This window comes from Myotis nattereri (genome assembly GCF_964212035.1).
Source record: "Myotis nattereri genome assembly, chromosome: 4".
NCBI lineage: Eukaryota > Metazoa > Chordata > Mammalia > Chiroptera > Vespertilionidae > Myotis > Myotis nattereri.
This window is the reverse complement of record NC_138079.1, coordinates 86,802,598-86,814,308: the sequence shown is the minus strand read 5'-3', so window position 1 is coordinate 86,814,308 and position 11,711 is coordinate 86,802,598. Positions and strand designations below refer to the sequence as shown.

The window sequence follows — 11,711 nt, the reverse complement described above, 5'->3', positions numbered from 1 at the left end:
TTTGGATCTTGGAAGGAGATCGTCCCCCAGGCGAGCTCTGAAATGACTCCAGCCACAGCCAACATCTTCCCTGCAGCAGAGGAGCCAGCTAAGCTGCTTCCAGAAGCTGACCCACAGGCCTGTGTGCTCACAAATGTGTTTTTGTCACTCGCCTTTGGGATCATTTCTTATGCAGCAATAGCTAACTAATACAATATGCAAAAGATCTCATATTAGCTGGGGTCGGCTAAAGTGCAGTAACAAATAGACCCAAACATGGAGTGGCTCAACAAAACAATCTTGATTTGGTATTCAGGTCAGTGAGAGGCTCTCTTACAATTAGTCATTCAGGACTGAGAATCCTTCTACCTTATGGCTCCACTATCCCTGAGACCCCCCTGTTGTCTGCATCCAACCCAGGAGGGGAAAGGGAGCATGGTAGAGGCAATCCCACGTCTGAAAAAGCCCAACTCCAAAGAGATACCATCACATCCACTTACTCTCTTGGGGAAAGTTTAGTCACATGCTCCCACCTATTTCCAAAAGAGACTAGGAACTCTATCTAGGCATGGCGGCTAGAATCTTAGAGAGAATGGATATAGGTGGCAGAGGCCTGTCCTACAATACTTAGTATATACTTGTATATACCGGTCAACGAGAGCCTGGCCCTGGACTCCTCTTTTCCTGACATGAAATTGTCGGGGACTCATCTCTGAGAGTTTCTTGCTTTTCTCATTCCTGGTCTCAATCCTGCCTAACCAAGCCTGGGAGTCTCTTTTCTCTCATGACCTGCTTCTATCCAGACTGTGGATTCTATAGGCTGTTCGGCCTGCGTCAGGGAGCAGCCTTTGCATTCTGCAGTCGTTGATTTATTCCCAACTCACCTGCAAAATGATGAGCTCCACAAGGTTCCCAAACCACCACATCTCCACCTTCAGGGTTGACATTGCTCCTTCAGGGTTAGACCACAGCGTTTCCTGAATCAGCAGAAATTGTTTCTGAATCAGTCCTTACTAATGGCTTAAATCAAGAGACTCAAATAAGACTCAAAATAAACAAAAGGTTTCATTTTCTCTTTATTTGCCATTCTTCTGAACAGATTTGCCTCTTCCCATGGATACGTTTTAAAACAACAGAGTCTGTGAGAATTCCTTCTTCTCCTCTCATTGCTAGGACTAAATAAGCCGATTACATTTTTTTTTTTTTGAAACAGAAACTCAGGGATGCACATTTTGACTTTGCCCATGACTAAATATTAAGCAAGAAAAAAAAAAAAAGATGTCTTTGATTTTTCTCCTTGTGAGTCATCCAGTTAAATAAACTACAGGCTGTCAAGTCTGGTCCTCTTCTTCGAGTGACATGTAACCAGTATACTTCCCTCTCCCAGCTGGCATGGGCCACTCCAGGAAGAGAGGGTACCCTGAGACCCACTTCTGTCACCCCAGCACAGCTCACATTCTTACCAGCACTAGAAGCTTGGACAGGAGCTGTCAGGAGGTCGCCTAAGAACAGGAGCGTCATGCAAGCACAGGCCTGAAGGCGATTCTGCTCGAACCTCCCAGGGACAGCGCTCATTCCTCCTGAGACCTCTCTCCCCGAGCTGGGAGGCTGCTCTATTAGAAAGCAGCTTCTGACACTGAGCTCAAAGCCATAGCCCGGCTTCCATCCACGTGGCCCCATTCTGAGTCACTGAGTCATCAAGCACAAATCCAAACCTTGGCTTTTCTCCCATGGATGGTGTCCAGCCCCCAGCCCCACCCCATGGCCCACTGAATCTGTAAGGCAGTGACCATCTCCTCCAAGGTCAACACACTCCGTTTCTTCCTTGATAAGATGTGATTTCCAGGTTCATTACCACCCAGACACTCTCCTCTGCATGGAATCCAAAGTGGTAGGGCAATCACTTCAGCCTGCTTTTCCCACTCCATTTCCAACTGGCTTCTTATGGATACCGCTGACCCAGATAAAGGTGACTATTAAATAAAGCCCATTTCATTTTATACTCCCCTAGCACACATTAGTACAGCTGGCTTTGGGGATCAAAGTGCAGGAACTTCCATTTATCCCATTAAATTTAATCATGTCATGAGCCATTGTGTATTATATATATGAAGTTATAGGGATCTTTATGCAAGAAATAAATAGGGAAGGATGTTCATAAACATCTCTGGATGGTGGGATTACTCGTGTATTTTCCTTCTATTATTACTTACTTGTACTTACCATCAACTAATTTTTTAAATATATTTTATTGATTTTAGAGAAGAAGGAAGAAGGAGAGAGGGAAATAGAAACATCAATGATGAGAGAGAATCATTGATCAACTATCTCTAAAATGCCTCCCACTGGGGTTTGAGCCCACAACCCAGGCATGTGCCCTGACCGGGAATTAAACCGTGACCTCCTGGTTCATAGGTCAATGCTCAACTGTTGAGCCATGCCGGCCAGGCCATCAATTAATTTATAAATAGGTATTTGTTTTCTCTTGCTCTTGTTGGAGCGAGACTATTTTCCTAGATTGCTGAGGACTCATAGAACGGTTTCAGGCAGAACTGGCCACTCTTCCTTGTGAGTTTTCAAAGTATATGCATTTGTTGGCACTTCAACCTGAACAGGGGGAGCAGGCCTCTGAGGCAGGAGCGCAGGGCCTCAGGCAGCACTGGCTGTTCTGAATCAGCAGCTGTCTCCCTGGGACAGGTCCTCCCAGGGCCTGGGGACCTGCTAAATGAATCAGGTGCTAACTGAACCTCTGCTCCTCTCTGGTCTAGGGTGCATGGCAAGGACCTAGACATAGTCCTATAATGGCTTGGCCCCTCCTCCTCTCGTATCTGCGGCTTTCCCATCAGAACAGAGGCGTGGAACAGAGCGGTCGGCTAGGCTGTGTGGCCCACTGGTTATGAACAAGCGCTTTTGAGTGACACAGACTGAGTGTGAAGCCCACACCTGCCACATACAGACCCCGGGACATGAAGACACGTCCCTGATCTCTCTGAGCCTCCGTGTCCCCAGCTGTGAAGGAAAACAATAGTACCGGGAGGATGTCCACAAATGCCCGGGTGGGGCCTGGCACACGGCAGGTGCTCCAATAATGGTGGTGGTTAGAGTTATGGTGACAGTTACACTCTTCTGCCCCCTCCCCAGGCACAGTGCTGGCTCTGTCCCACCAGCATCTCCCATCAAGCATCAGCAGTGAGCACCTGAGGAAGAAACCAGCCCACCAACAACAGAAGTCCCAGAAAAGCAATAAAAACAAAACAAAACACAGAAAACAAACCCACCCTGTGTTTGAGAGAAACTTGCCTATACTTACCTTTGCCAACCAACCTACTGGTGCCAACCCCCTTACTCCTCTGGATCATTCCTTTGGGGTAAGAAAGATTTTTAAAAAGCAGAAAATTAAACCAAAACGAAAACCTAAAAACAACACATAAATTCCCACCACAATGGCCAAAAGCACTGGCTGTTCCCTCCTCGGCCAGAGATGGCAGCTTTCCTCCACGGAGCTGTCGTCACTCATGTTTGTCATGTGACAGCTCGTGGAGATGCCATGTGCACTGGGAGGGCCCAGGAGAGCACAGGCCCTCCAGTGGGGTCAGGGGCAGCTCAGAGTCAGGCTGTGTTGATGGAAGCGGGAGTGTCTGGCCTCCTCTCTCCTGGCAATGTTTCCTCTGTTGTCACCTGCTCTGAGCCTAGTGCTGTGCCGGTTCCTGCTTAGAACCTCACAAGACGCTCCAGGAAGAACGCAGGCTCACTCCAGGGGCCAAAGCAGCAAGCCCACCCTCTAAAGCAGTGGTTCTCCACCTTCCTAATGCCGCGACCCTTTAATACAGTTCCTCATGTTGTGGTGACCCCCAATTTCATTGTTACAAATTGAACATAATGAAAGCATAGTGATTGATCACAAAAACAGTATGTAATTATATATGTGTTTTCCGATGGTCTTAGGCGACCCCTGTGAAAGGGTCGTTCGACCCCCAAAGGGGTCGAGACCCACAGGTTGAGAACCGCTGCTCTAAAGGAACTCTCTAAGCAGCCCTGAGAAGCGCTTGGCACCTCGTTAATTGAGGCAAATTCGTGGTAAGTTAGGGTTGGGCCTGTGGGGCAAAGGGAAGCTAAATTATAAAACGGTGGCAAGGAAATACAGGTTCAGCGCACATGGGACCAGAACTGCCCTCTGGTTTCTGCCTTGGCATGGGGTGGGGGAGTCTCTTTAAAGAACAGCTAAGAAGTGGGTACAAATAGCAGAGTGGTGCCATGCACGTCAACGGGGGGGAGGGGGGGGGTCTCTGAGGCACCTGCTGTAGCTTTGTATGCAATCTCTTCATTTGTTAAGCCTTGCACATTTGAGCAAAGACACAGGCGACTTTAACTCAAGTGTCAGGAATTCTGAATTGGAGAGGTTGGGACTTGCAATGACTCAGTCAACTTGGACACCAAAAACGTGTTCTGGTGACTTAGGTCAGGACGGGGAAGTTTCATTTCTCCTCACGCGTTTCCAAGGGCAAAAAAGTCTGCGGCAAATGTAAAAGCTGAGCAGTGCGTTCAGTCTTTCTGGTTATCTTCACGACAGGATCCTAAACGCCATTCCTTGGGGGGTTTCTGTCGCAACCTCAGCATCTGAAGCTAGCACCAGGCACAGAAGGGCCCCAGGGAGAAGCTGGTGCCATTGCCACACCCGGCGCAGCAGCAATTTCGCTCAGTCAGCAACACTGCCACCAGTTTGAATCAATGTTGTTAACTTAAGTTTTATTGACTTTGGAGATTTCTTTGTATTGACTTGTACATTTCTTTTGAGTGTATAGTTGTAATGGGCCTGTGAGCAGAAGCCATTTTACATTTATACATATTTGAGAAACACTAAATTGAAAAATAAATTAGGCCCACCCTTAAGGTCTGTGAGGGATGTTTTCCTTTTCTTTAGAAGGCCTCCCTCTATGACTTTTCCTACGAAATTGTACATAAGGATTTCCCACAGTATAGGCCCCAACCCTGTGGCAAATTGGAACCTGGCTTCCCTAGCCAAGAAAGGTACCCGTTTCTCCGGGAATGAACTCTGTCCACCGATAAACTTGCCTATGGGATCGAGATTGTTTCTCTCAGAACCAGCGGTGCTCAAGCTTCAAGGTGGGCACGGACTTTGAGGTGCATGGCCGATGTGAACATCATGGCCGCTGTGAACACACGGCCGATGTGAACCGAAGCTGATCTTGTTTGCAGAGCTCCAGAGGGAGGGACGCTGGGAAGAGGTTGCTGAGACCTGGCCTTTATCAGCAAGTTTTGCTTGGCTCACTATCAGCAAGTTTTCTGCCCTAAACAAGCAGTCTCTAGACTTGAGCAAGCAGATACAGGCTGCTTACCTGGACAGGTGGTCGGGCATCCAGTGGGACAGTGGATTAGATATATTGATCCTGGAGCAATAGGACCCCCTGACCATTTGTTAAAGATGCTGGTAACAGCTGGCGAGGCCTGGCAGTCTGCCGTGTTCTGGGACCATCGGCAGCATCGTGATCCTGCTTGGCTTTCTCATTCCTCAGCTTGGCTCTCTGTGCTTGGGCAGGGCCGGGAGCCCGTGGCAATAGGCAGCAGGCAAGCTGAGAGCTACACTGAGAGATCCAGCCATCAGCTAGGGCCTCTTTGGGGAAAGAACACTGGAATCTGCCAATATGCTAAGACCGCCCCCTCTTCCCCCTGCCATTTATGCCAATAGGTGAGACCCCATTTCGTGACTGCCCAGGCTCCAGGGGTGGGGAGGCCCAAAATATTGTGTCTATTTTCTTCTCTCAATATAAGCTTCAAAGGCCAAAGGTCATGACATTCATCAGGCACTTGCTCAATGTCCGTCAGCTTCTTCCTGCCTCCCTCCCTGCCTTCCAAGAAGCTAACCACAGGGTATGTGTCCAAATGTACTTGTTGAACTGGACTGAGTGGGCCTCTAGAGTGTGATCCCCATACTCAGGTCTAGGAAACGTGCCTGACAAGTGGCAGAGCAGAGGGGCCAAGAGACTCGGCTTCGTGATTCCGGAGAGGAAGGGGCAGCGGATTAGGAGCGGACGATCTGCCCGCCCAGCTGCTGACCCGGAGCTCAAATCAAAGCAAGAGGCTGAAATGCTGGCCATGCGCTGGGCTGGGAACCTGAGGCAGCCACCTGGCAGGTCCCAGATTTCATCGGCCACCTGGTTCCCAATCAGGCTCCAGGGCCTCCCAAGCCCATCCCCGCCCCGGCCAGCTGTCCCTCAGCCCTTCTCAGAGCAGCAGAGTGGGAGGAGGAGAAACAGCATGCCAGTCAGGGACAGTGCCCTCATCCCAGCTCTGGGAGAGTCCAGGGCTGCCCGGGCCTGACTCCTGCCCTCTGTGAAATGGGGATACTTTGCGAGAACGGTGGGAAAAACATCAGCTGAATAAAAGATGGTTTCAGAAGCCCAAGGAAAGAGGCTTGGAGTGGCTGCAGTTGGTGGCTTCAGGCCCAAATTGTGCTTTCCCAGCCTTTTCTATTTCCCCCTTTTCCAGCCACCAGAATGAGCATAAAAACACATTGGAGAAATAGCATATATAGATGCAAAGACATCGGCTTTGGTAGCTTGGACATGACTCAGGAATGCCATCTGCGGTATTTTTTGTCCTTTAAATTGAGGAGGGAAATAGAGAAGAGAAAGAAATAGTCACCAGACAAGGGAGGGGGGAGTGGTTGGAGGGGCAGGGTGATGGGATGAGGGACAGCTGGAGACAAGCAAAGGTTGTCAGAACTCAGCTGCCTCTGTAGCATCACTTGTGCAGCTGAGAGTGAGGTAGACTAACCTGTCCCTTCTCAAACCACAGGTGGTGCCGACTTCCAACGAAGAAGTATACCATTTCCCTTGAGCCCCAAACTTAGAGCCTGCTGCCCACAGTCTCTGGAACTTCCCAATTCCTCCAAAGGACCAGGGACCCGTCTCCCTCAGGGCCCTGCTTCTCTTCTCTCCTCCACCTCTGGCTTCGTTAGTTTCTCTTCTCGGCCGTGGCTTGTGGCCTGCCACCCCACTGGGACCCTGCAGGGCAGAGGGTGCTGACTGGGGATGCCGGCCTCGTGCTCTGGCCAGTTTCCCAGGTTTCCTCACCTTTGGGAGGAGCCAGGTGTGAGTGCTGACAGCCTGTGCTGATATGAACAGACAGCCCAGGCCCCTTGGATGCTGAACCAAGGGCGAGAGCACATATTGGCAAAAGCCTCCCCCATCCCTGAACCAGCTCCCCCATCCATCCCCCAAACAAGGAGGCCACCCAAACATCCCGTCCTGCTGCTGGTGACACTCAACAAGAGCAGTGTTTCTCTGGGGAGTCCCAGGCACTTCCTGCTGTCGTATTCTGGGGGTGCAGCCTGAGAGCACAGGGGAGCCCGATGTGCCGTGAGCGTGCCAAGTGCTGAGGTCTGGGCTCCCATTCCCCGCCGGCCCTGGCTTTGGACCTTGTGAGAACAGAGCAGGTCCTTGGGCTTCTTTGGTCTGAGGCAGTCTTGGCCCATTTCCTGTCGGAGGGAGGATCCCATGGGGCCCACTAAGACCCTCACAGGGATTTGGGCTCAGTCTCAGCTAATGGTAAAAGAGGATGATGCTGTCCTTGAACGTCCACAGTAAGACCCACACGGGAGTGAGAATGGCTCGGTCAGGGCAGGATTCTTCCCGAAGCACCACCTTGTGCTATGACCTCAGCGTCTCCAGGACCCGACATAGGACCCATGGAGCTTCATCCTTTTCACTTCACAGTTACCCTCAGACTCTGATATTGAAGTCTGATGGATTCATTACCAAACAACAGCAGTTTCCAGCAACGTGCTTGTGGACCCCGATTCTCGTAGAACCAACAGAAAAATGGCAACTGGTCAGCATATCTGTATGTCACGTGACACCAAAGGAGATGGGCCTTCCTGGCCTCCTCAAGGGAAAGAGGCATGGCTGTCCCAGCCTAGGGGCCTCCCATTTCTTCCATAAGCATTTCCAGGACAGACGGCCTGGCGCCTCTTCAGATTTCACTCTTCCGTGAACAGAAGGGCAGATGCTCCCACCACGACTCCATGGCCTCCAGAGGTGGGGGTCGACGCCTGGCAGCAGGAGGGGGCGGATCTGGATGGCTCAGCCAGGTCGCCCCCAACCCTCTTCTTCCTTAGAGGTTCCTGTACCAGCCTGACCCTCCTAATCCGGCAGGGGGCCTAGTAAGCCACTGCCGGAGGTCAGCTTGTCCTGCTTTGGGTTCGAGGCGAAGGCCAGTGCAAGCGCAGGCTGGATTTGTCTCAGCTCCAGGCTGTGAGGGTTTTTGAATGTAATAAGACCAAACCCCCAAACCAAAGGGGCCCTCCGCCACATCCCAGGAACTCCCCTAACTCCAGGTTCCGGAGAAATCAAGAAGCAAACAAGGCTGCTTTGGGAAGTGCTCACATGTATTTATTTCACAAGGGGGAGATGGAGTGGGCTGACCACCAACAAGATGCCACCAAATGAGACATATGAACCCTAAACTGGACAACTACAGGGTTTGGTTCTGGGCAGGGCTTGACCTTTGGGGACAGCATGAGGGAGAGGGATGGGAACTGGCAGAAGGACAGCCTTCTTCTGCCTGGGCACCACATGGGCAAGGCTGAGCCACATCCTTCTGGCTACATGTGTGGCCACCCCCACCCCCCAAGCTTCTCAGCAGCCTTGTCCTGATCCAGGTGAGCGATGAAGCGCAAGCCCAAAGCCATACTTCTGCGTCTGCTCTACCACACTCACACGCACCCAGACGCACAGGCCACGTGGCGTCACACATGCACACACGCACATGCAGCTGCACACGCCCTGCCACGCGCACCACACAGGCACACATACTCATACGCATGCACACACGTCCATATATTAACTCTGATTTATAAGTGCACCCTAACCAGAGGGCAATCGAAAAAAATTATTACTCTTCAGAGAGGAATCGACTGCCTTCTCCCCCGTCAGCCAGTAGAGCGTGGGCTGAAATGAGATGAGCACAGAGCAGACCCCAGGGTCCTGGCCCCCTTTGCTGTGCTGGCTCCAGTCCGTAAGCTCCAGTCCCCTCCCTGTCCCCCCTGCAGCAGCCTCTGAGTCAGGGCTCCCTGCTCCCTGGGCAGGCGGAGCGGCACTGGCCTGGCTCCAGCCTGCATCCCTCACAGCTCAGCCTACTCTGTGTGCTCAGCCGATTCCTGTCTCCGCTCTCCAGACACAGGCAGAAGAGCTGGCCCAGGAGCATAGGAGCCTAGTCAATGCACAGGCGACCATGGAAGTGTCAGCTCCAGGCCATCGGGGGGAGAGGGGGCGAGGGACCAGAAAAATCCAGAGCTGTGGCCCCCAGTGCCACCTAATGGACAGGTTTGGGCTGGAGGCTGCCTTGGTTGTGAGAGGACATCTGGGCAGAAGCAACCTCGGGGGAAACTGAGTCTCGAGGCCTCACTGCCTCCTCTGAGCAGGGAGAACTAGGATGTGGCTGAGCTCCTCCCCCACTTTACTGAGGGCTGGGGTGGAATTCGAAGCTGCTGCTGTAAGAGATGAGAAAGAGGAGAGGCCCTGCCAGTCCAGTCCTGATAGCGGTGGGAAGGTGACGACAGAGATGTGGATGCTTCACTCCTCGGTGCCAGGTCCACATCTGGGCTGCAGAAGACACAGCGCCTGGGTTCCCAGAGAAGGGTGGGGGCGGGGGAGCTTCCCCAGGGTGCAGGAGCTGAGTGCCTGAGGTGGACACAGCGTCTCCATCTGGCCCCCTGCTCCCCCCCCCCCCGCCCCCCTGCCCCGCCATGCTGCCCTGGAGAAGCCCACGAGCACCTGCTGGCTCCCAGCTGTTTCTCCACCAGCGTAGCTGGGCCAGAGCATGGGCAGACCCTGCCCTGGGGGCCAGTCTCCAGGTCCCCAGCTCCTCCCCACTATTTGATGGAATTCTTAATCGTCCACCTCTGTCCCGTGCAGCTGCGGAGGATGAGGTCAATGCCAGCCAGGCCACGGTTCTCCACCTCCAGGCAACGCCCAGTGCCCTTATTCATAATGGCTCCATTCTGGGTAAAAGGAGGTGAGAGAGGGGAGAAAGGAGGGAGGGAGGGATAGGGGGAGGGAGGGAAAGAGAGAAAGAGAGAAAGAGAGAGGGAAAGAGAGAAAGAGAGAGAGACTTAACCACCTTAGTGCCCAGCACATGGCCTCTCATGGGAACAATCCTGTACAGGGGAGCAATGACTGGGGCCTCCTCTGGAAATCATTAAGTCAGACAGTAAATAAGTTTCATCAAGTCTGAGTGGCTGAACCAGGTGATGAGGATCGATGGGAAATGGTGTCAGAAGGAGGAATTTCCAGGGATATTCGAGGTCTGATTTTCTTAATCTTACTGGCTCTAGGTATTTGGCCGATTTCAGGAAAATCACCCCCACACCCTCCTCCCAAGATGTAGCAGAGCCAACCACGCCTCGCTGCTGCAGGGATCCGGAAGGCTGTCTCCCACGAAATCCCCCCACTGATTCCCCCCAAATATACTTTGGGTCCAGGCGCCTGGTCCAGGGCTGGGAGACCTTCGGTGCACTGTGCTGGATTTCCCTGTGATCTGCAGCATCCTCACCTGCTCTGGGGTGCCAGCCCTGTCCATGGAGTACTCACCTGGATGAAGTTCCACCTCTTGTACAGGCTGCTCTTGACCTTGTCGCAGTCAAGCAGCTGGGGCAACCGACTCTTGGAGTTGTCTACCAGGCAGCGGGTGTCGGGGAGGAGCGTTGTGGTCCCCAGGGCTCCCAAGTGCAGAAAGCCTTCCTTGGTGTAGCGGGCGAGCTGGGGAGCGAGAGCAGAGTGGCAGGGGAGGAGGGTCAGGAGGGTAGGGGCGAGACCATGAAGGAAAACAGGGTTGAGGTCTGTAGGTCTCACCCAGGCCTCTGTTCACGCTGCCGCCCTGGCTACCATCTCAGGCCTGTCACACACCCACATCCCCAACTCACAGGGGAGCCCTGGCCAGGAGGCCCTCTGGTTTGCTAAGCCAGGATACTGATTCCCCTGGTCCACTCTGATTTTTTCCTAAGCATGTCCTTGTCAATGTTTCAGGAGTGCAGCCTCTGTCCAGCAGCACAGGGAGCAGGAATAAGTAAGTGAAAGAGCAAGATAGCTGATTTCTAAAGCTTGGCTCTGCTTCCGGCTGGCTGGGCCGCCTTGAATAATTCACTTAACCTCTCTGAGCCTCCATTTCCTCCTCCTTTGTAATTGGGGATTAATGAAATCTACTGCTGCAAAGGACCCAAAGAGGCAGTGCCCGCAAGAAGGAATAGACATTATTAAAAAGCATGCAACCTCATAGGCTCTTAAATAAATAAAGTAGCAATGTGATACCGCATTTTTAAAAAGAACTTATTCCTATTTTTTCAAGGTTAGCATAAGATGGGCTGGCAGGAGGGTAAATTACTACAACCTTGCAAAAAGGGGATTTCAAAATACACACTTTGTGCTTTTAAAATGTTCTCCTTTGACTCAATAAATCCACTTTTAGAAATGTATTCCAGGGAAATAATCAGAACTGTGAACAAAACTTTATGTATAGGGTGCTTACTGCAACATTATTTATAACATCCTACACGTGCAACAACACAGCCCTGGCACTGGCTTTCTGCTCCATGTAGTACTGCAAGGAGTGCTGGGCGGTTGTGGGAAATTGCAAACATGGCCTCATCCTTCACTCTTCCTCCTGTAAAACGTTGGTAACGTGACTCTGCAGCAGTTTCCATCCTATCGGTGACT

At 52.0% G+C, this 11,711-nt stretch overlaps 1 protein-coding gene across 5 annotated transcripts in view; it reads right to left on the bottom strand.

Moving 5' to 3' along the window:
• Positions 1–8,368: 8,368 nt before the first annotated feature.
• GALNT17 (polypeptide N-acetylgalactosaminyltransferase 17) overlaps positions 8,369–11,711 on the bottom strand; it is a 421,721-nt gene continuing 418,378 nt past the window's right edge. For 2 of the 5 annotated variants that reach the window (XM_081090567.1, XM_081090569.1), the window contains exons 10-12: positions 10,590–10,757; positions 9,900–10,000; positions 8,369–9,680 (exon numbers count right to left, since the gene is read on the bottom strand). In XM_081090567.1, the coding sequence (XP_080946693.1) occupies positions 9,428–9,680; positions 9,900–10,000; positions 10,590–10,757 (522 nt within the window). In that variant the 3' untranslated portion in view covers positions 8,369–9,427. Of the gene's footprint in view, positions 9,681–9,747; positions 10,001–10,589; positions 10,758–11,711 lie in introns of those variants that run through there. The other 3 variants (XM_081090568.1, XM_081090571.1, XM_081090570.1) reach the window with 3 other exon arrangements.